At 39.3% G+C, this 25,260-nt stretch overlaps 1 protein-coding gene across 1 annotated transcript; it reads right to left on the bottom strand.

The window, feature by feature from the left end:
• Positions 1–476: 476 nt before the first annotated feature.
• On the bottom strand, positions 477–24,363 carry RAB12 (RAB12, member RAS oncogene family). Its single transcript, XM_063396359.1, has 6 exons — positions 23,935–24,363; positions 12,404–12,464; positions 4,610–4,748; positions 4,005–4,094; positions 2,959–3,063; positions 477–2,688 (listed from the first exon to the last, which is right to left on the bottom strand). Exons 1-6 carry the CDS (start codon positions 24,176–24,178, stop codon positions 2,575–2,577), a joined length of 753 nt encoding a protein of 250 aa, XP_063252429.1. The 5' UTR covers positions 24,179–24,363; the 3' UTR covers positions 477–2,574.
• Positions 24,364–25,260: the final 897 nt, after the last annotated feature.

Here is a 25,260-nt window from a genome sequence, read left to right as displayed (position 1 = left end):
CTGTTTACTGGTAAAAAGCATTTTGGGCTCAGTGTTAGAAGGAAACAATCTCCACACACTCTCTGAAGAGTGGGAATGGCCCCCCTCTAACCAGGTGATCTGCTAACACAGATAACACAGTGCTCATCCTCCCTTTTTTTCCCATCCTGTGATCCTCAATGGCTGTGCAGACCATTCAAATGATCCATCATTAGATGCAAACATAGGTCGGGCTGACTGCTGAACTTCCATATGAGACAAGGGAGCAGCATGAATAATGTTTTCCCCCCCTCCCCTCTTCCCACATCACACCACTAATGCCTGCTGGGTGGAGCAAGGGCATAAATAAACTGGTTTTGATTCGTATAAAAGCTGTAGAGATAAAATCAGGAGACAAAACCCTCTTCATAGTATAACTGATGGAAAGCAAACAGGTTTCTTGAAAATTTTACAATTTCCAATGAATAATAACACACATTCAAACACTCAAATAAATATGTACTTCTTAAATGCAACATTTTTAATTTTTGGTACAAGAGACTGAGATCCCAATCTGCCTATATACAAACAGCACAGAATTACAAAAAGAAGGTTTATCTAAGTCAAAATTCTTAATTTTTATTAAATTCAAAAACTGCAGGAAAAAAACCTCACAAGTTTCTAAGTACAAATAAAAACAAATCAGCTAAAATAAAATGGTTGTCAAGTTAAAACCCACTTTCCATAATTTTCCCTTCCTTGCTATTGCCCACAGTATCATCTGAACTCCTAGAAGTGCTTTAGAAATTCATTTTATCTTACCAATAGGATAGTAAACTGTAAGTTTACTATTTAAAAAAGCAAACTGTTTAGGCACAAGGTGGCAGAAGACATAAGCACAAATATCAACCATGCTTTCCTTAATTTGTCAGTAGAAATCCAGGTGTGCTACAGGCTTGCATGGCATTGAATTCAGAATGTCAGAGCTTATTCAGTGAAATAAGGGCGCTTTTTTGTGTTAACAGTTTCTTGTGTCTTTTTTTTCTCCCATAAAACAGAGAGAATCTGTTAAAGTCAGTGGTGTACTTTACTGTTCAGTGCCAGTGTTCTGGCTAGAAGAGTGGCAAAAGTGACAAAATGGGTTCCAGCACCAGAGAATGCGAAGTAGAGAAGCTGTAGTGTGAAAAGGACTGGTTCATACTTGTGTTGTCAGTGTAACTAATAGTCTGGCGACCACCTGCTAAGACAGCATGACAAGCAGTCACATGCTATTTGAAGATATCAGCTGGGCCAGGCCATCAGCTGCTCTCCCAACACAGCAGTGACCAAGGTGAACAACTGACGTCTGCTGCTCTTCCAACTACACCTAAAGGAACTGTCAAACAGAAAATTAAATCTTAACAAAATTAACACAAGTGTTGTTCCATATTCCAGAGTCTATCTTTTACCCATCACGTGATACTTGCCATTCTAATAACAGGTGCAGTTCCACTGTCATTCATAAATACAAAATTTTATTTGCACTTCATTAGTTTAGAAAGACCACAATGTTTTTCAATACCACAACATTCAGGACACACCAAGTTATTCAAATATGTATCTACTGATTTACCACAGCTAAACTAAACAGTGCATTTAATAAAAGATATACCAAAGATATAATTCACAAGTTCATAATCAGACAAAATCCTAACACAGTATTTGCTTGATGGGAATAATTTCCACCATTAGGAAAGAAAATAATTTTACCTTAGGTTCCCTTCCCCCATCCCTACAGATGTCCAGACAAAAATACACATATATATTCTTTAACACAGGAAAATGTATCATCTTTTTTTTTTTTCAAGAATTTATCTAGGACAGCAGCATTGCTTTTTTATACCTTCTTTTAGAGCTTAATATATCTCCATTCTTTTACTGAAATTTAATGATTCTTGTAACCAAATTTATGTTTATGCAGAAAATTATATATGCTTTTTCAAAGTGCAATCTTAGCTCTGCACCAGGTGCGATGTCTCAGTACACAAAGAAAGGGCGCAGAATTAAACAAAATAAATAAAAGACTGCCAAAAATTAAACTTAGCTTTTCAATAATCCAGTCAGCAGAGGATGCTACAGCCAAAAATGTTTTTTACTACATTAAAAGGAAACATAATGCTGATTATGGAAGCTTTGTACATGAAGTCCTCTGTTTTTAAAAAAATTGTCTTTAAAATAGTTAGCAAAGCACCATATACTTATCTTCATACCAGAAGAGCTTCTGCCTGCCTGTTTATAATAACAAAGAACTATTACAACATTTATGTCAAGAATAGGTATAGATTTAACTTCTCCTCCTCCTCAACTGGATCTGTGTGGCAAACCCCCACCAACTGTACAGTATTTATAACACTGGGGCAATAAATGAAACATCATTTTGAGGGAGAGGGGTAATAATTAAATGTTATAGTTGAATCCTAGATAGGATTGCATATTTGCATATTTACAAGTTAGTGTGTAGCTCTGACTCAAATAACAAAGTGCAACGAGAAACTGCCAAATGATTGTAGTGCAGAGTAGTACAGATACTTTCTTTACCCTCCTGCTCATGTTTTTCACTCTGGAGGAAGTAACAAGTCAACAGCAACGGACATGTGGCCTTGGAGGAGGCAGTTCTGGTGGGACTTCTGGCTCTGGTTGCAGGGACAGGATACTGTTGGACAACTCATTTCTTATAACATCCAGTGGCATCTTAAAGAAAAGAAAAATCACCTGTAAACAGTAATCTGATTAGAAAGAACTCATTTCAAGAGTTCTGACAGCCAAAGCCTCAATTTCAGGGTCTTTTGGGTCATATTAGTGAAATGCAGTGGTCAGCAGCCTGTGAACTGCATCATGCCCACTATGTACTATCCAACAATTTTACCTGCACTTGCTCTCTGTCCTCCTAAGCACGTGCAGTAATTTTTAAACACTGACCATTTGTGTGACCAGAGGAATGCTACCACCTGAGTATTTTACCTTTTTCAGAATGTCATCAACAAGTTTTAGAAATATTTCATCCACATTAAAATTATCCTTGGCACTTGCTTCACAGAACCGCATCCCAGTTATTTGCTGTGCAAACTGATGGGAGAGAAAATAAAATAACTCCATGAAGACATGTGCAAATAGCCACAGAGAGCAAATATATCCTCCTCATAAAACCTTAAAAAAAGCCCCAAACACACAACTTCCCCAAATCTGTGCTGGAAGTCTAATTCAATTAGTAATCCTGAATCTGCATGGTACAGCAATGCAAATGTTGCAACACATAGTTAATTTTTACTTAAAATAGGTTTATTGGGAAAGTGCTCTGCAGTTTCCAGACTTAATTCATGTATTGAGTTGACACATATTGCTGCAGACTGCCAAAAAGGAAGAACTTCTCAGAACAGCTAATCTTCACTTTTTTATTCAAAATGTAGGAAAGGCAAGCACAGATACAAGAATTAGCCTTGGCTCAAAAAGCCTGGAATAAGCCTTCACTTCCAAATATTTGTGTATGCCCATACTGACATTGTTCTGGTCAAGATGGTGCTGAGTATCACACACTACAACAAACATATTCTCTTGCCAGGTTCCTTAACACTTTCGGGGTTGCAAGAGAACAAAAGGAACATGAAAACAAAGGTGAGCCAAGTAATCAAGCAGAGCTGTTGCCTGTCCAAAAACAGTACTGAGAAGCAAACATCTGCAAGAAGGCTTACAAAGATTTCCTGAGTAGAGATCTCCATTTGTGCTTCAAGTCTTCACTATGTCCCCTTCCAGAGCCCAAAAAGGAGTATCCCCCTACTCTGCTGGAAGAGTGTAAGCTGACTTGTAGCTTACTCTTTCTGTAGACCAAAGACACACTGCTCCAGCAGGAACTCTTACAAACGCACATTATATACAAATAAACACCACAAGAATTTTGAGAGACCACCACCACTCTCAATATGCTGCCTTACGTCAACAGTCTGACCAAGAGCAGCCACGGACCATCAGCAGCAATGCCACAACAGCTTTGCCTCTACACCTGTCCTTACCTTCTCTCCCTGCTGCCGAGTAATCTCTCGATCAACTTCACAGTCCAGTTTATTTCCAACTAATAGAAGCTCTGCATCTTCTGAAGCATACTGCAATTAAAACATTTCTAATTAACTAAACCTAGAAACATAAGATTTTGTGATGCGAACACAACACAAAAAAGGGCAATTCCACTACTAAATTAGGAACCATGTTGACACAGTTTATAGGTGAATGTTCTTCCCAAACATTATTTCAAAAATTTTCAAATTTTAAATTCCCATTCTAAAACGTGACTTGAGAACTAGCTGCTCTAGTTTATCTAAGAATGAACATGACCTTATTTCACAGACAGGAAACAAACCCCCCTCCCACTGCAAAGGTAAATGAGCAGTGTTACAGATTTTCACTGAAATTTCTAACTGGCACAGTTCTAGTTCAAGAAAGCAGGAATGGACAACCATTTTTCCACAAAAACACATCAGTGTTAAATCCTGGCTAAAAGTTATCAGTGAAAATTAGCTGACGATAGTTTATTAATTCTTACCAATGGCTGTATATTTCTTGTGAGGAAAAAAATCCTTGTTAAAATTAAAGCATGTAAAAAGAAAAACTTAAGGCATACCTTATCAATCATTTTCATCCATTTTGGTAAATCGTCAAATGTTTCCTTCTTGGTGATATCATACACCAAAATAATTCCCTTGGCACTTCTGTAATAAGCTGAGGTAATGCTGTTGAATCTCTCCTGACCTGCTGTGTCCCTGAGAAGCAGCAGCAAACAGTGGCACAAATATTTCACCAATTTGCAAAGTACAGAATAACTTCATTTACATTTTAATAATAACACTCCTGCATTCATTTAAGACAGTACATTTCCTTCCATATGTGTGAATTTCAGGGAAAAAATAGAGCAGTACTTCCAATCATAAAAAGTTTTTATATTAAAACTATTTATCCCATACTAACTTCACTGAGAAAGGCCACCAAACATTTCTACATGTCTCTGAAAATGAAGTTATCCAATGAAAATGTACCAGGAGATAAAGCTGGTTTTGTGTTACTGGGGTTGTTGTTTGTTTTGTGGACTTTTGGTTGGGTTTTTTTAACAGCCCTGAAAAAATGAAAAAATAAATGGATACATGCTTATTAAACACATCCACACACCCAACTATAAAATGAGCAATGCACTGATCATTATTATTTGAGCTTTCAGACTCTTTTTGGATCAACCAAAGCAATACAACCATGGTTCTAAAACTACTGCAAAGCCTACTGGCAGAGAAGTGAATGAAAAGAGTGAGCAATCACTAAGTGGTACAACTTTTGCACTAGATACCTGGCTTTCACACTTACATCTATTTATCTGAAGTGTGCAAGTAACATTTCTGTGCTCATTGTCAGCACTGTAGGTATTTCAGACAGGGTGCATTCACACTGGAGACTAATTTCCAGCAATGCCACTAAGTCACCCATCCTTAGCTATGGCTTCTGTTCCAAAGTAGATGAGACAGAAGAGTTATTTTTCACTGAACCATGAAAACTTTTGAACTGCTTTTAATCACATCATCAAGCCTGTCTAGGGAAGATTTTTGGCAGTTATACTAAAAAAATAGCTGGTGCATATCCTAAGTCTTAAAATGTGACTGGCGTCTCGATTGCAAAGTAAGTTATATGGTGCTCCAAAGTGATCAGGCATTTGCTGCTTGAGTTCAGCCCCTAAGGCAATGGATAATTTTGAAATTTCAATGTTAGAACAAGTCAAAAGATGGATCTAAATTAAGAGTGGAAGGAGGAAAATTGTGTGCATGTGTGTTGGGAGTCAAAACTTCAAAATTAATCCTCTTCAACAGTCACATTCTAGACAAAAGGAGGAGGAGAATGAACTTGAGAATGAGATTAACAATGGAGACCTGTAACACTTGTTACCAAAATAAAAAGGTCATGTTCACAAAATGCCACATTGATTGTCCTGAAGATTTAATCAGGTTCTATGCACAACAAGCAGTACCAAGAACCTATCTGACTCTGCATAAAATCTTTAGGAATTTCAAGCAAGTTTCAAAGTGAAGTATTTAACTTCCCCCTGAAATTGCCACAAGTGTACTTGATAGCAACAAATATTTGCTAGTGATTTTACAAAGTAAAGCAGTGTCCACTAGAAAAAGATTTGGAACCTCTGCTTCACAGCCTGTGAGAAAATAATGACACTGCAAGCCAATGACACTGCAACAAATTCCTATTGCATCCATTTTTATTTTTATTCAAATCCCACTCTCAGGACTTCAGAATTACATTCACATAAAGCTCTGGAACCCTACAGAAAATGAAAACAGGTAGCTTCTTTCAATAAGGTCAAGCACCAGTAGTATTGCAGACCAGTTTTAGATGGTTAATTGGTTGTTTTCTTATCACTAATGAGGCATTTTTTGTAAAGCAGTACAAGTTCTGGCAGCTGAAACTATATATATAATATTACTCAGAGCAAGTAACTCAACATTCTTTTCTATTACTTCCTTGTTACAGTCAGATTCATTTTTTGGAAGGTCCTTTGGATGTTCAATCTGTTAAAAGTTTAATAATGTTAGTATGAACCGTTGATTTTCCACATATGGATAACAATGCTCTAGTGCTTACGAACAGAACTCAGAATTATGACCTTGCAGAGCAGCCTCTGTCACCTGCTGCTAATCCAGCATACTGATGGAGTGTATTAGGGATGGGAGACCTTTAGTTCCATCATTCTGAGCACAAATAACTACATGGCAGGTGGCAGGGCATATCTCATGTGGGAGAATACACCAATTCTATCTTTGTTCAGAGCAACGGGAAAAGTTGCTTTTTGGTTTTGTTTGTCTGTCAGTTTGTTTTGCTAGCCAGTCTTCTCCCTCTTTTCTGTGCCCCTAGCGGAATACAGAAGAAGGTATTTCAGAGTCACCTGTCTGGGCCTTCATGTGAGTGCTAAGGACCTTTAGCAACTCCATCACAGGGTACCAGATCAGTAAGTACATAAATTATAAAAACAAAGGAGAGACAAACACTAATGTTCAACTACCCTCCCTGAAGGCAGTCATCAGTGCACTGGGTAAGTAGGCCATGAAGAGAACCATGCAGCATTACACAACTCTCCCACTCCAGCTATCTCCAACCCCACATTTCCCCAGCCCTGCCGAGTGCTCTGTCTCCAAGTCCACCTGGTATTATCAGCTCCTCCTCACTCCACAACACCCTCAGGGGCTCTTTAGAAGTTTACAGCATTCCTAGGCTGCTGCACCCTGTGCTGCAGTTTGTGCAGGTCCTTCACCCAAACGTCACACAACCCGTAGTCTGGCTTGCTGGCTGTTTGGGACACATGTTGTGGCCAGTTCAGAACACCCATGGGCAGCCTGGCTGCCCACTACCAATAATAAATGGCCAGATGACCCCTGACTGTCACCTGAGTCATGCCAATTACAGCGGATTATGGCTGACTTTCTTTGCCTTGCTTGAAGTCACTGACTCCCCCATACTTCACCTCTTCTCCTGCAGCAGGTGGAAATGAAACCAGTCAGCAGGTTTCTGATTGTCAGCATGATATTCTAACCCTTATAAACTTTGAAAAGTGGAAGAAAATAAGCTGAATTTTCTGTCTCTAATATTACCTTTACTTTGTATTAGTCTTCAAACTGTAGGGTGAAAGTTGGAAAACTATTTCTGCAATAAGTAAGTTTAAAATGCAACCCCAGGCTACCTAGTAAACTGCTGTTTGAGTATCCAGCTGATCTTTAACATGGAAATTGTTGTCTTCTACTAGGTGCCATCATATTTTTCATGAAAATGTGCAGTAAATTCTTCCAGTGTTGAGGGAAAAATGACAACTCCTAATGCAGAGCTAACAATAAAAGGACATCCAACTTCAAATGCTTTCATCTAACGTGCAGGGCTGGAGCAATTACTCTTGCTATACTGTTTTCATGGATGTATTACACTCTTGTAGCTGGAGTATTTTAGTAAGGATAGCTATTGAAGCACTAGTGGAAAGCTGGAAGAAGAGATGACCACTGTTTAACTGGGCTAAGAGTACATAACATCATGACTTTCATGAATGATACCAAGCGCTACTAGTTCTTTATTTGCTCTGGTCGGAAACAACACAATAGCAGAAGTCAGTTCCATTTAATTCCAATTAAATTAAACTCCAGAAGTTCAATAAGAACTTGCTACAACTTTAAACAATGACTTAGCATAACTGAAAAAAAATCAGATTACTTTTTTTTTAATGCTAAAAGCAGTTTTTTTCTGTTGATTTCTTTTTCCAAGAAAGTTTTCTAAATGAAAAGCATTGGTTTTTCTAATTTGTAATCAGAAACACACAGTGTATGACCCCTCAATCAGCTATAATCTGCAATTAGAGAATTCAACTGCTTGACTGTTTTTTGCTTCCCAAACAGAAACCAGACATCACTCCAAAAATACAAACATACATTACAATGAACAAAAGCAAATAAAAAAATCACACAAAGCCCATTTTCAAGTGTTGACTTGTCATGTTCTATGGCAGACTGCATAAAACACAATACAAATACAGTTAATTAAAATATCTTTGGATAATTTCTCTTTTACATAAATGTTCTCTGTGTCTATCTAAACCAGTTGAAACAATCATGGACAGACTCAAAACTGTCTCTGGCTTTCTAGTTAAATTAACTTTTTATGAGTGGTGTTGTAAAATGGCAATAGAAGCAAAGATATTTTGGAACTTACATGAAAACTTAACACTAATTTAACACTTTCAAATGCTTTATGCTTCCATGGAACCTACAGGCAATATTTTAAAAATGCTTTAAAGTAATTTTAGAGGTTAATTCTACCTGTCAAATGGATTTGTTTCCTCTTATAAACCAATATATTTAAGACCTTTCATTATATAAATAATTTATTTCAGAGGTACTGAACCAAAGAAACAATATTCCTATATATTCTAGAACAGGGACTTTCCAAGACAACTGTCTCTTAGAAAACAGAGCAGGCAGAATGTGAATTTCTTATAAGAGTGCACTGGTTCACAACACCTTCAGAAGCAAATCAAGCTTGTTTTGCTCCCAGGTTGGTGGCTCCCTTGAGCATTAAGCCTGTAGAGGCATCCGAGAGCTCCCTGGCTACCCAGCGAGGACCTGGGCGCAGCGGCAGGGCAGCGCTGCTTCCCGCAGGCAGGGCCGTCCTTTCGGAGGGGAAGCTGAAGTGACGGTGTCAGCCGCTTGTGTCAGTGACTGCCCAGGTTACTCAGGCGACAGGGCACAGTCAGACACCTCCCTCTCCTGCTTCAAAGCATCACTGAGGGGTTCCTGTTATTTGATCCAGTTCTCCAGCTTTGGAGAAACACTGATTCAGAGGCTTGGGTTTACCTGGACACTTACACTATCCAGTGTTTCTGGTTACTCTGCCTCATGTATTGAGCTGCATGCAGGTTTCACTTCTCACAGGACATAGGAGGCCGTGTCAGCCTAGGCAGAAGCTGATTTACTGTATCCTACCACTTCTGGCAACCCAAGGGGCACTACTAACTGTTCCAGGAGGCACAGAAAAGGTGGATAGTACTCTGTGTCCTCTAGCGAAGCTCTATCATTGCAAAATCTAAGGAGTAGAAGGTTGTTTCCTGATTGGAAGTCAGGGAAATAGGGGAAGCAGGGACCAGATAGGAAGCTAGAGGCAAGAGCAGATGCCTCTGTGATCCTATTATAAAAGGAACAGGGAAGACAAGCCCTTTTGCATTCTACTCTCCTAACAGCAGCAGGTGTGAAAGCTGCTTTCAAAAGGACATCTTGCACACCTAATCGCTTGAAATATTCAACATTTTACTATTTTAATGTATCTTTTGATAAGTTCAAGTTGTAGAGCTTTGGAAAACACTCTGCTGATAGTGGTGAGGGGAGAGACAGGTCAAGTGACCATAAAAACACCAAAGTAAACTTTTTAAAAACCATTCTTGTTTGACTCTAGAAGTAGAATTATCAGATCACTAAAAAAAAAAAAAAAGGCAAAATTTCCATGCACTGAAATGTAACTTTAGTAATTTTAAGAAAACAGATAACTGTAAACTTCAGAAATTATCTGTTCACTGAATGAAAAACAGGTCTTTTTGTAGTAAAGTTACTGCAATCAATGTATATAACATTACCAGGAAGTATGAGGCAGCCTAAAGTCTGTCACTGTGTTGGTATGAAAGGAGACTGACCTACGATCAGCCATGCAATTGAAGTCTGCATTTCTAAAATTCCAGCTGTTTGACTTGGTAAGTAGCTCTCCTCTTCAATCCTACAGCTGGAGGTACAATAAGGAGCTGAGGGAGCTGGGGTTGCTTAGCCTGGAGAAGAGGAGGCTCAGAGGTCTCTACAACTCCCTGAAAGGTGGCTATAGCCAGGTGGTGCTCTCTTCTCCCAAGTAACAGAGGCCAGAACAAGAGGAACAGCGAGTTCCACTAGGGGAGATTTAGATTGGCTTTGAGGAAAAAATCTCTTCACCAAAAGGATTGTCAAGCACTGGAACAGGCTGCCCAGGGCAATGGCTGAGTCACCTTAACAGAGAAAGACACTCAGACACTACCCTTGGGGACAGGGTTAGTGGTGGACTTGGCAGCACTGGGTTAATGGTTGGGCTCACTGATCTTAAGGGTCTTTTTAAACCTAAATGATTCTGTGATAATTAGAGTTTATAGGTATGCCCAACAACATGCACAACAGAATCCAGAATTAATTAGCAAAAGTCGTGCTTATCTAATTGCTTTTCTAAAAATACTGGAAGTATGCCAAGGCAGTTTTAAAGATTAAGAACAACATTTTAACAGCCACTGTTGGAGAGAAAATGACACTTAGGAGCAGGATATCATGTTCATGAATTTTATCATACTTTAAATATTATCTCTTTACATTGTGTTTTCCTTGCCATTTTAGTGAGGCTTTCCATAGAGGTAATTATCACATCTTAGCAACTTATTAACTTTTAAATTAAATTTTTAAAGTTTCCTGTGTTCTACTAGCATATTCTCAATATGTGGAAAATAATGGTTTAAAAATTTCTTTTCCAAAATATTACACTCCTATTTTATTCAACATGAGATTTTTTTTTGTTGAAAGTTGAGCACATTTCACAGTAAGAATGCATATTAGGCATACATTAGCATCTCCACATCAGAATTTTTTGTTACCTCTGTCAGCTCCAGCAGACCCTGGCTAACAATTGCTGGCTCAACTGCCAGTCTTGTGGTCATAGGTTCCCAAACAGGGACAGATGAATGAAGACATGCCACTAACAGTCAAGTGTTAGGTGACGGATGAGACCAAAGATGAAGCAGCGGTTAACTCAGAGGGAAGCAAGACAGACACATGGTGTGACAGACAGAATTGATGGTGACCTGCCAAGAGGAGTTAGTAAACTGAATTCACTGCATCCATGTAGTTAAGAATGAAAAACTACCAGAATATCCCAAAAGTACAATAAAAATAATATTTAGAGCTCCCCCCTTCTATGGATTGTTAGCAGCTTAAACAGTTTTACTACAATGCCAATTAAGCATCATACACTGTTAATAAACCAAAGCTAAGCTTCTACATAGTAGTATGTAAGATTAATGTACAGAACATAGCTGGTTTATTCTCTCATAATTATGTTTATGTATTGTACTACTTTGCAAAACAATGGAGTGTTTAGCTCAATAATTTCTGAAAAATAAAAATTGTATTAATCACTAATATGGAGAACCGTTACCAGAAATCATGTAGCCTACTCCAGAAAGGAAGAGTTTAACTCAGACACTGAGCTTTCTGTAGTAGGACATCAGTACCAGTACAGGTTTACTCTTATTTGCATGGATTGCTTTGTATTTCCATGCTGTTTAGTGTGGATATGATTTACTTAAGCCTTGAATGCCCTTCACTTTGAAGTTATTTAAAAACAGCGTCAAAGAAACAGCACTGCCTAAACCAAGTTTTAGAAAAACAGTTTAGAAAATGCTTCACAGTTGCTTTATAACTGCTATTACAATGAAGGTCAGTTTTAATCAGTCCAGAAAAATAAAGAAAACAATGTACTTTCTCTAGTGTCTATTTAACACAGTCAACTTTTGTTGTTTGTAGAACGCCTATTTCTTGTGTAGGTGATGTCATTCTTCCAGGAAAAGGGGCTCAAGGCCTCTGTGATGCATTAATATTTCAGTAATTACATTCATGCCCTACTTCTAACTTTATCTCTCCTTTTCCTCCTTTACCCTCACAAAAATCTAAGCACTATTTGGTTTTGTCTAAGTCTTGTGGGAATGGAGAAATAATAGGGTAAGAGCTAAACCAGCTTATAACAGTTAATAGTAGTATTAGACAAGCATATTAATTCATGCTAGAACAGAAAAATTAAAACATACTGCTGGTTGCACATTTGTTTTACTTACCAGATTTGTAATCTAATTTTCTTTCCTCTTAGCTCTACTGTTTTGATTTTAAAATCAACACCTATAAATAAAATACAGTAAACAAAAAAAGGAGGAATAAGAAGCAAAAGTAATGAGGGTGTAATTATTATTTTTTGATACTTTTTTTTTTAAGATCAACTTGTAACAGTGTGAACAAGCAGAAGGATTTGCACCACTATGGTCAACTCAGGAACATCATGGGGCTTTGACAACCACTATACAGCCTGTGAGCCATCCAATTTGGCAGCATCACAACATAAACCTTCCACTTTGTGCAAAATTTCCAGCAGCAGGTAAACCCAACACAACAGTAAAACAACAGGCACAGTATGATTGTTTGTCTCCTATTCACCTCGACTGTCAAGGACAACCCTGCTCTACTTCCAGCTGGCACAGATGCCCTGGAGGCGTGGAGCAGAACCAATCCCTCCACATCAGTTTTGCTGTTTGTGAAGCAGGAACAGTATAGGTCTGGCTTCCAGGATAGATGCTTAGCATCTGTAAAGTGCTGTAGTAAAGCGCTGGACTTAAAGTTGGTTTATGAAGAAGTTTGTCAAGAGTGTCATTGTTAAGTCCTGCAAATATTTATTAGCAGACTTCTTATATTCAAAGAGGGTATTTTACTTTTAAAAATTATTTTATACCTGTATGGTACTTTTATTCATCATCTCAAAACTCCAGTCACCTTTTGAATGCATGCTAAATATCAAAGATAGAACCATGAAGATTTCGTTATAAAGAAAGATTTAACTTCTATAAAAAAAACAATGCTGGCTAGCAACACATAAGACATACTGTGGTCAAACAATACCTAGACACAAAAGATTAGTACTTTAACTACAAAAATGTATCAGGGAATAAATGTCCTAGAATATCATAGATTTGTAGATTGTGAACCTGTTCATTTTAGGATACATTTGTATGAAGATTTTTGCTTCAGTTCTTCCTTCTATACATCATCTCTCCTAAGAGAGCTAAATCAAAAAGGGAGAAATAAAAAGACATGAGAACATGGTTCAGACCCATACACTTAAAACTCACACAGAAGTGTAGAAGCATAATGTGTTGGAAACACTTTTGCTACTTCACATGCAATTGTAAACTAAGAACAAGGATTAAACTGAAGAGGAAAAATGCTTTTTACTTTCTCTAACAAAAACAGCACATTTTCCCAAAGACTACCTTTGGTAAAAGCTGAGTGTCCCTGCTGATATTAAGAACTGAGACTGAATTTAAACTTTGACAGAAGGGACTAAACTTGGCCATTATGTCCATATTTTTAGCTTGCAGAGCAGGTGGACATTGTTCAGCCCGATTAAATAAATGGAAGGATAACTGACCTTCATTCAGCTTGCAGTTGCACACTGCATATTGATAAAATATTGGTCATCACACCATGACATTTCTCCTCATTCTCCATGTCCTCAATAGTGTCTAGCACACTTAACCACCAATTCTTGGAGAGATTCAGGACGTATGACACCTGCACTTCACTTACAAACAAGCATCTCTTTCAAACCCCAGGAGTTTATGTGTTGAACTAATTTGTGTTGTACAAATTAGTACAACAGTTTAAAACTTTAATGGCAATTTTCAAGTATGCATATGCAAATTGATAAAAAATAAATTATTAAAATGTCAAAGAATTTATTAATCCTAGCTTAAAGAAATCTTTTTGTACACTTCTGAAAAGTGACCATCTTAGTGCAAAAGCAGAAGAGAAATGATCCAGCTATGTTCTAGTATCCAGAGTGTGTGAAATAAGAATTTTTTGTAATTCTATTCTAGTATTTTTTAAAGAAATATACATCTGTTTCTACCGTTACAAGCCTTTTCTCTATATAAATGCATTTAAACTATAAAATGCAATTGTCTTAATAGTCACAACTTTGTCTACAAGATAGAACTTCATTAACTGTAATTGCTTGCCTCAAATCTCTCCTGTCCTCAAGGAAGTTTGAATATAACTGCCCAGACATCTCAATCCCAATTTCCAAATCTCCCATTCTGTCATACACAACATATTATATGATTTGCCATTCATTTGATGTTAAAAAAAGTCTAGACCATCTCTGATCCCAAGCTGAGTGTTAAAACCACCACAGGGATTTCACCTAAGTTTCAATAACCTCAAAAGAAAAATATTTTTATATTTATGGAAGTGGTTTATACAAACCACTGCTGTCTCATACAAAACAAAAAACAAAAAGCTTTTGTAATATTTTAAAAAATGAAAATAATTAACTATGAAGAGAAAATTCAACTGTTGTAACAAACCATGTTTTCAACATGGGACTTCCTGTGACTAGAAGGCACAATATTATGCATAAAACGAGTTAGAAAAAAGCCTACATATTAAAGATATGATTTCAAAAGAAATAGTATGTCAACAGCATTCTTACTTTAAAGGCAGATCTTCCTATTAATCATCTTAAAGTCATACCATGAAATAGTTCCTTACTGTGAAATTTTGCAAGGAATAATACAAACAAGTAACAGTTTTGGAAAAGGAGACAGAATTTTCTACAGAATCGTTTGAATCTTTTAACACTTAAGTCAGACAGAGTGCCAGAACTCTGCAAAGGTTGCTCAACTACTTTTTATAATTAGTAATGCTCTGCAAACATCAACACAATACCAAAAGCTTCATGCCTGCCAATACTGAAGGAAAAAAATCTGGCAGCTTTCCTTCTGCACACAAAGAAACAAATTCCTAAGCCTGTCAGGTTTCATTAGCACGTTTCACCATAGACTGCCAAAGCCAGTGCTTTGAGTTTACATACAAAGTAGTAATTCAATTAAAACAACAACACAATAATTTGTTTTCCACTTCAATTTCAAATACTGTATTGAGTTAAGAAAAAGGTCAATGAAAGAAATTATTTAGCTTGACATATGTTAATGGAAACCTAAATGAAAAGTTTTGCTATCCATACAATTACTCTTGTGTGGTTTTATATATAGTTCAATAAAACAGAAAAATCACCAATCACTGTTGACAACTGCATTAAATCTGAATAACATATCTTATTAAAAAAAAGATTTAAAAAAGCTCTCTATAGCTTCTACAATACCAGTAAACTATCAGTGGTTTGCATGCTACCCACACCTTGAATTTAAAGGCCTGCTGGCTAATTTACTGTCTGTGAATAACAAAATATACACATGCCAGGAAATCCGACAAGTGCATGTGCTTATGGCAATACTGAACTGTGCCATTTGCCAGTCACAGTGATCTAAGGGAATCAAAAGGCTTATTATAATCCCCCCTCCCATTAAAAGTCAGCCTTGCCTCAATATATCAGGCTTGCATGGACAACAGGCAATCAATAATTTCCCAAAATTATTACATTTAGATAACAAGCAAATCCAAATCACCATCTCTCTTTTTGTGGATTTTATGGATTAAAATTGTATGTGTTTTGGATGTCACATTTTGACCCTCACTTTTTGCTGGAAAGGCCTTTTTCAGGAGTTAAACATCCTCCAAGAACTAAAAGGCACAAAAATACAGATCTCAGCCTCTGGTTTGGGTTTCTTATTTAGCATTTATTTAAGCATTTGAAAGTATACTGATCGAGTTTGCCCTACAACTTAAATCTGCAAAGTAGTATTTCCTCTCCCCACAGGCTAGATATATGTCAAATAAGGCATTAAGGACAGCAACACTAACTGGTGTGTGTGATCTAAGTTAAGGATTTGGAACATTTTATTTAATGTGCACCCATGCTGTTAGTAGCGCATGAACTTTGGATGAAAAATACACTTCACGCAAAGAAGAATATCTATTACAACATGGGCTCAACTGAAGCTATGCCTCCTCCGGGAAAAACAAAGGGCTATCAGGATAGGAGGGTTTAAAAATATATTAAATACAAAGCCAAACAACCTGTCTGCACTCTTTTGAAAACTAAACAGCCTTAAGAGAAAGAGAACGGAAGCTCCGAATAGAAGCACACTAATGAAGTTCTAGATAAGGGCAAATCACTCATAATGACATCTCTTGTCAATGGACTACACTTGAGACTGTTTCAAAGTTGAGACTGAAATCCTACAAAAATGAAGCCAAGCTCAGAACTGACTACAGAACATTAATTTCTCACCCCAAACAGGAACTAGAGGTTATCTGCTAAAGTGCAAACTGAGACACATACAACTGGGTGCAGCCTTTCTCTTTAAAGCTAAAAGTATTTGTCTAGAAATAAAACAGCAAAGGAACTTCTTACTATGTATTTTATGTTTAAATTTGCACTCTTTAATTTCCTTTCATAAGGGACAGAAAAAGAAAGTGGAAACAGTTTTGCTTAATGCACACAGAGTGACCTTTCAGTGGACAAGATTTTCTGGTAACAAAGTTAATGGAAGAGCTGGGAAAACAGATGCAAATAGAGGACAAAAAAACCCCTCTAACTAAAATCAATTCCAATGGATTCAATTTTCAGAGTCCTGTTAGTGATTTGCATCAAAGTAATTCAATCAGTTAAGGATAATCAGACCATGCTTAAAGAAACACAATCAGTTTAAAAATTCAGAGGTAATATACCAATTAACCCTTAAAAAAGACATATTAATTTGAAGGCTATGACAGGTTATTGAATTTAGACATCTGACAGCATCATACAAAAAAACTTTCTTACTTATGCTACATTTGATAACTGAGGTAACAACCATCTTTATAGGCCTGGTTTGTGACTCAAAAAATACTTACACCTATCCCAAAACTGCTGACGTCAGTAAAAAGATGCTCAAGAACATGCCTTCTGATTTCTATCCTCTTGCTTGAGCGGGGGGAAGCAATCAACAACAAATGGTACACAGGGAGGACAGGAAAAGGTTACAGAAACTGTTACCAGGAAAAAATACTCAAAACCATTTTGTCTTATTTTAATCGAATTCTAGGGCAAGCAGTTAGTTTTTAAACCACACCAAGTGGAAATGCCTCTTTCAAACTGCACGCTACAAATTTAAAAACTTCAAAGAATAAATTTGGAATCATTTAGTGCTAACTCAGATGAAAGTATGTTTGGGGATTATTTTAGAGGCAGGTATAGTACGTTGTCCACAGGGCTTTGAGCGTGTAATTCTAGAACGATTAACATGGAGATATTTGAGACTGCGTGCCTAAAATAAAAGTGTACCCATACCTCAACTGGCAGCTGGGCTACAGAGTAGAATGAAACAGATACCAATTTTCTTTTTTTTCTATGTAATATTTTTTTTCTTCTGTGTAAATTCTATTCATGCAGTGAATAAATGTTGAAGGTGTAGTCAAATGGGGGTTTTTTTGAATGTCCAGTATACAGCTTCTAAATATTTCAAATGCTTGGTACTTCCCAATTCAGTGAAAAAGGAGGAAATTATAATTTCTTTACATTCTTGTGGACAATAAAATCCTAAGGCCTTTCAGAAAACCCAGGCTTTTGACACTATTTAGGATACTAAGTTCAAAGCATGTACCGAGATGCTGGCAAACAGAATGAGGTAGAAGAGGAAATTTAAAGCAGTAAGTCTCTCTGTGGCTTCATGAACAAGACTTTTTTTCAAATTTCTGATTATGAAACAGAAAAGCACATTGAGCTACTGGTCAACAACTACCTGACCTAAAAGGAAAACTGAATGGAAAAAGAAAGGTTATTTCATAAGCAAAAATACCCAGATTTTTCAAAGACAAAACCTATAAGCATTTTGTTTTGGGTATCAAGTTTCCCTCTCCTTGAGATATCAGCAGAAATAAGTTGTAAAAGTGTTGCTAACCAACTTCCAGAAGTCCCTGCGAATCATATGTCCCTATTTTCTTTCTTTTCTTTGCTAATGACACGCTCAGCTGTTCACAGCAGAGACCGAGTCTGACAGCTGCATTCCACTCTCCTTGCAAACCTAACTCCCCATCTGACACCATTCAAGTGGCCTCTTCACTCTGCCTCTTGTTTTATTTGTGTATTCTCATATATGTCCTGACTAGAGACTCTGACAGTCCTGTAGTGTTGATAGAACCCAGTGCCCAAATATTTCTATCAGCTGAAGTTAACATCTAGTTTACAAATGAAAAAAACAAAGTTCAACTTCAAATTTACTCTTCCTTGTAACTACTTGTTAATTAAAAACCCCATACCTCCACAAAACCCTGCTCCTAAACCCTAATAATTTATATTACCTACCTTTTCCTGTTTTAAACTACAGTTTTGTTCACTTACAAGGATTCAAATGATTATGCATAGCAAACCATTGCTGACTATACCAAATGCTGTAAAATACACTTAGTTGATACATCTGGGGCAAACAATGACTGGCCAGGTGTTTTCACTTGCTGGAGTCTCTGTGTTGTCCATTGCAAATGACTACGCTGCTCCTAAAGGTAAAAGGCAGCTTTCCAGGGGACACTGGCTTCGGTCAAAATTTGCACATCCAAAGACAAACAAGGAGGTTCAGACATGCTCCCTAATTATCTTAAGGTTTTGTGTAAGACAAAACTGTTTTTCTCTGTGAACTTCCAGCCTGCTGCTCCTCTCTGTTTATAGTTTGGCAAGAAACTGCAGCACACCATTGGTATTGGTATGGTTTATTTACACTATTCTGCACTAGTCAAAAAGCCAACACACAGAACCAGATGTATTAACACCCTGGATATGCAAAAGTAAGAACAGACAATTCTCACAGAATTACTTACCCCCTCATCAAAACTTCCTTCCTTTTTTTAATATAACTGCAGAAATTTCTCACGTTAAGAGCTGTTTCTTGATTAAAGCAAGAACATCTTATGCTACTTTGTCCTGATGTGGTAAACTAAGAAACATCTACTCTTTCTCCCCTCTCCCCACACCAAGTAAGCTTTCAGTGCCATCTTACTGAAGGGCGGGGAAATCTTTAAAGAAAAATTATAATGAATTAAACTTGTCAGAGAGCCCACAGGCACACACAAGGAATGTTCTTTTAGTTGACTCAGGACGATTTGCTGAAAAATTTATAGAGATTCTTCTTCATCTCAGATTACATCAAATTATTACATTTATTTTTAGGCCATAGATTTGATTTACTGAAAAAAAATCAAATTATTAGTATTATGTTTACAATTCCTGCGAGAATACTGATTAGATAACTAAAATGACTGAGGAGTAACCTAAAGGGCTGTTCTGAAAAATGACAGATACTTTAAAAGTGAATAGTCTGATACTTTTAAGTGAAAATCATTATGCTATATGGCAACCTTATGGGAATGAAACGGAACATTTATGTTGTTGGCCCACATTTTTTAAGGATAAAGAGAAGGAAGACAGGTTTGAATTGTGACAGAAACCCCAAACAAATGTATACATACATACAAAAAGGTATATATGTATATACACTTGTATACCATATAGAAATGTCTGTAAGTTAAAGAGAGAAGTTGCCTTACTAAAGAGCATTCTGATAGAAGACAAAGCTAAAGTTTTTACTATTGCTATTGTTTATCTGATGGACACTAGGAATTTTGCACAGTATTTTAAAAATAAATAATAGGAACAATTTCACTTGGAAGGAAAAGCTATAAACCTCTGTAAATCTCAGTAGTTTCTGACTTCCATACCATCTTCACATGAAGGTGAAACAAGGTCAAAGAGCATTTCTGTAAAGTCAAAGGAGTCTTGCATTTCCACGCCACTGATCTGGACCCCTCGGGCTACAATTAGCACAGAACAGATCACAGGTCACTAAATTCCCATCTTGATGCACAACAAACCTTCCCATTACAAACCTCACTATTATTTTGCTTGTAAATGAGGACAGAAGGAAGTTTTAATGTTTACTACAAGTGATACTTTGGTTTCCTATGAACAGCTGCTAAAACAGCCAGCAATGCACAAGGCACATAAACTGCACTGGCAGTATCAAGGGCAAGGCTTCTTTCCTGGGATGATTTTAGACCTGGCAGAAGAGAGCTGAAAGATTAGGTCTCAAGAGACTTTACATATTGAGCCAGCACATAAAAGAAAAGCTGAGGAGCTCAACTTGATTTGAGGGACCAGGACAATCAGGATCCCAAGAGGTGAGTCAGTGCAGAGCCTCATGTTTGGGAGAGCAGGAACCTCAGGTTCAGACGACAAAAGCCAGAGAGAAGTGTAATGTCTGTGGAGAAATTAGATGGACAGGAAATACTGCTAAGTACAGGAATTCTATAGGTCTGTCATGGAAGAAAAACAGCAGGGAGATTAGGCATGAACTAAGAATTGGTAGGATTAGGAACTGGAATCCAATTGGAATTGGATTAGGTAGGATGTACAACCGTGAGAACGAGCAGTAGCTGGACAGAAACTGTGATGAGAACAGAGGCCATTGAAATTTTAATAAAGGGACTCTGATGAAAAACAGGTTGAGATAGCACCATTTAATTAATATATAAATTTAACATCATGACTATGGAGATTTGAATTAGGATGCACTTCTTTCAGGATAAGAACTAGTTGTGGTGGGGTAAGGGAGTGGAAGAAGCAGAGGCAAACACCGTTTCTACACCCTCATGCTTGAATCTTCTTACAAATGTGGCAATGTATTTATTTATCTACTGCCTTTAGAAAGATCACTCTTCTTCACACCATACTTTTTTTAATTGCCAAGTCTGGAAAACCTTCAAGTGATAGCTTTGGATTCTGCTCCTGTGTGAATAATGTGGGCAACAAATAATAAAGACCAAGTCTTATTTTTAAAGAAAAAGTTTAGGTATACGTTTGTTGACAAAGCTAATATCATCCCAATATTACCCCTGAACAAGTTATTATTCCATTATAGAAAGACAGTGGATGTAACACTGGCATGGAGAGAGTAATTTTACATTTTTCAAAAATCAGTAAATATTTCAGCATGTTGGGTATTCTCAGTGCTATGCAAATAGCAGATTTAAGGAGACACAATATTCCATGCAACTAATTTAATGCCCAAAATAAATACATCAAAAGAATTTTAGATCAACAGCACATTGTGTGCTGTTATGAATAATGTGCTGAAATCTGCCAAGCTATTTTCGAACACTTTCAAAGAAGTTCTGAGCTGAGACTGAAGATATGTTGATGTGTTTTCATTACAGAATTTTCTTTACCAATCTGGCAATGTAGTCTTCTTAAACTAGCATTTAAATACTGTATCTTTTTTAATGGAATCTACACCTTTCTTTTTCTGCAGAAATGCTCCACTTTTTAGTAACATGCCACTTATTATCAGCACTTAGGGACAGGAGACAGAAAAGGTCTTTCGACATGGCAATTCTGCCACTGTCAGAGGAAGTTCCCTGAGTAGCCTCTGCTTTCATACAGAAGCTAAAGGTGCTAAATGTTGTTCTTTTTGTCCTATACATCCACAGGTTTTAGTATAAAAGCGCGAAGTTAAGATGGAGACCATTAATATCAAGGTAAGGACTTAAATATGTATTCTAGCATTCCATTTTAAATACAGCTTTGCTAATGCAAGGTACATACAACAACATGCAGTTTTTTGGTTGGTTACATGGCCTTTTCAAATTTAATCTCAAGATATATTCAGTTTACGTAACTGGATCGATCACAGCATGTTCACTGACGTTTCAAAACACATTCTCCACTCGCAAATTCTTGAAAATCACTGCAGTTAAGTGGTGACAAAGGAAGACCTTTATGATTTCAACTGTGTATTAGAAACTGAACTCAGGTTGTTTTGGACTGTGGGTAATTTTCGATATATATGAAATGTAAATAGCAGAGGTTACTTTTTCTTTCTTTATACTGCAAAAAAATCAGAGCACAAGCTGACTGTGAGAAGCTCTTTCATTTAGCAGTCAAAAGATCTGAGGGAATCGCAACAGCTCTCAAGTTTAGTCTGAGGACCTTGAAAGAATGCCATTACTATCAAGTCTTTCTACATGTATTTTGGCAGAATTTGATTTCCCTATGCTGCTTTATGTTGGCACATTTTGTACAACAAACATTACGTAACCTTCTGTCTAGCAGCATATCACTACTTATTTCCTGTTTCTTCCCTAAAATAAGGAAGCTTCTCTGCTTAAATCACTGTCTCGGTTATTTAGGAAATCAGTTTTGTTCAAAAGGCACCAGCCTGGAAGTCTGGACCGGAGTCTAAACCACCTCCCCTCACTTCCCAAGATTCACAGCAGGAAACTAACCCCAGTTACAGAGAGCAACCCAGACTTGACGGAACCCTTAATGTGGGTCAACCTAAAGGAAATGCAAGAGAGTTATTCCTCTATTAATTTTACTTCAGTTGTACCATAAATTCAATTAATCTGTTCATCTAGACAAGCTATCGACACTTCTTCATAACAACACATCCCTTGATGATTTATGCCTCTGATATGCTATCACTGTCTTTCTAACTTCTACAAGGTTAAGTTGCCAACTTCAAACAAAAAACTTTATCAACATAACAGTGCCAATCTGCACTACCAGATCTGGATTCTTAGCCTAGGAAAGAATTAAATTACTGGTAAAACACACATTAAAACAAAAGAATGAGTAACTGTGCATCATTTTGTTACAGGAAGATCATTTTGGATAGTAATAACTCAGCTTCTAAAAGGCAATACAATCACTTTTCATCATATGCTATAAATCCCCTCATATTCTAAGCTGCAATTAAGCTAAGCATACATATTTTCCAGTGACACAGACTTTAACAACCACCTTGCTGCAATACCCAAGAGTTCAACTCCAAGGACAGGACTCTAATAATGCCACAGACTAACTAGCTTGTTTTCCTCCCTTCACACACTTGTGTATTAAAAGACAGCAGGCATTAAATTACCTCCAAGACTCGCACAGATGACTAAACCATGAATAAGACAGCACTCTACAGAACTAGGAGCTTGCTCTCTAGTTAGCTGTATCAAGAGCCAAACACGCAGTGTTCTCAAGAAACAAAACATTAACCTGGGATCTAACATCACATGGGGGTTCTTCACGAAGCCATAGCAGCCATCTGGAGTTAATCTGACTGCGGTCTGGAAGAGTAGTTGAATAATACTTTGGAAGAGTACACAGAATACACACTGCAACTTTTCAACTCCTGAAATACTTCTGTCTCCTTATACGCAACATCTCAGAGTTAAGCACAAAAACCTGCTTTACCAACCATGCCTAATTTTTTCTTTACACTGTTTGCCGTTAGCAAGGCTGAAACAGGACAGCCAGCAGCTTCTCAGAACTCGCAAAGCTAACTAGGACATGCACGATCTTTCCAAGAAGCGCTGTTGAAGTCTGGCACCAGTCAAGCCCCTGAGCTTCCCACGGCCGAGGAACCCACCCGGGGAGAGCCAACCCCGCTGCCCTGGGCGGGAAGGGGACGGGGACCACGGCGCGCCCCGGAGCGGGGCCAGCTCAGGGAGGGAATGTTTGGCAAGCGGGGAGCGGGCCCGCACTCGGGGAAAGGCGGGACAAGGGCCGGGGAAGGGCGGCCGCCGCACCGAGCCCCGCGTTCCCACGGCCGGGCCCTGCCAGCACCGGGGGGAGCAGCGCCCCCTCCCCGGGGACGGGACGGGCGCGCTCTCTTACCCACGGTGGACTTGCAGGCCTCGCAGAAGGTGTCGTCGGTGAATCGCTCCATGAGGCTGGTCTTGCCCACCCCCCGCGACCCGATGATGATCACCTGCAGCTTGAAGTCAGCCGGGCGCGGCGGCTGCTTCCTGCGGCGGGACTGGCCCCCCGAGAGCGCCGGCGACCCCGCCGCCGAGCCCGCCCCGAGGTCCAGCCCGCCGCCCCCCGCCCTGCGCTGCGGCAGCCCCGAGCCCGGCTCCATCAGCGATGCATGCGGCAGCGCCGCGCTCCCTCCCCGCCCTCCCCGCCACTGGCGGCGACCACTGCGAGGCACGGGGAGGAGGGGGCAGCGAGGTCGAGACGCGGCCGCCGCTCGGCCCTGCCCGAGGGGAACGGGAACAGCCACAGGAACGGGAACTGCGCCGCCGCCGCCGCCGGGAGCGGCGCGCCCAGGCCCGCGCCCGCCCGCGCAGCGCCCTCTGCCGCGCCGGAGCCGCGGCCGGGCCGCGCCGCAGAGCCGGGGGCGGGAGCGCCCGGCCCGGCCCCACAGCGGCGTGGGGAGTGTGGCCCAGGGGGCTCAGCCTTGCCCCGGCCGCCTCCTGCGGGAGCGCCCGGCCCGGCCCCACAGCGGCGTGGGGAGTGTGGCCCAGGGGGCTCAGCCTTGCCCCGGCCGCCTCCTGCGGGAGCGCCCGGCCCGGCCCCACAGCGGCGTGGGGAGTGTGGCCCAGGGGGCTCAGCCTTGCCCCGGCCGCCTCCTGCGGGAGCCGCGGTGCGCTCCGGCGCTGCGCAGGCAGATCTTACTTCGAGCTGCCCGTGGGAGCTGCCTCTGCCGGGATGGGGGGGTCTCCATCCTCTTTGGGGGATTGGAGCATTGCTTTTACGAGGAAAGGCTGAGGGAGTTGGGCTTGTTTAGCCTCCAGAAGAGACGACTGAGAGGGTGTAGATAAATATCTAGAGAAGGGTCCCAAAAGGCCCTTCTCCGTGATGCCGAGAAATAGGACAAGAGGCAATGAGGGAAGCAGATGCACAGAAAGTTCCACCCGAACACGAGGAAGAACTTTTTCCCTGTGCGGGGACCGTGCACTGGAACAGGTTGCCCAGAGGGATGTGGAGTCTCCCTCATCGAAGATAATCACGAGCCCTCTGGACACAATCCTGTGCACTGGGCTCTAGGATGACCCTGCTTGAGCAGGGAGGTTGGACCAGATCACCCACTGGGGACCTTCTCTATGTGACCTGTTATGCAATTCTTGATTTTGTGATTGTCTAATTTTGTCTCACCTACATTTACCTTCAGGTGGTCGAGCAGACCTCAGCCCTGGGTGGACTCCCTGTGTGTGGTAG

This window comes from Prinia subflava, chromosome 1, assembly GCF_021018805.1.
Source record: "Prinia subflava isolate CZ2003 ecotype Zambia chromosome 1, Cam_Psub_1.2, whole genome shotgun sequence".
In the NCBI taxonomy this organism is placed as follows: Eukaryota; Metazoa; Chordata; class Aves; order Passeriformes; family Cisticolidae; genus Prinia; species Prinia subflava.
Note: the sequence above shows the minus strand (reverse complement) of the source record. Positions and strands in the feature narration are given on the sequence as shown.

What these genes read in the sequence shown, in the direction of transcription:
- RAB12 (XM_063396359.1), bottom strand. Translation starts at nt 24,178, where the DNA reads ATGGAGCCGGGCTCGGGGCTGCCGCAGCGCAGGGCGGGGGGCGGCGGG. An exon ending in GGCCTGCAAGTCCACCGTGG is followed by an intron (nt 12,465 to 23,934) that starts GTAAGAGAGCGC and finishes TTTTATTTATAG; the next exon opens with GTGTTGATTTTAAAATCAAA. An exon ending in GGATGAAAATGATTGATAAG is followed by an intron (nt 4,095 to 4,609) that starts GTATGCCTTAAG and finishes TTTTAATTGCAG; the next exon opens with TATGCTTCAGAAGATGCAGA.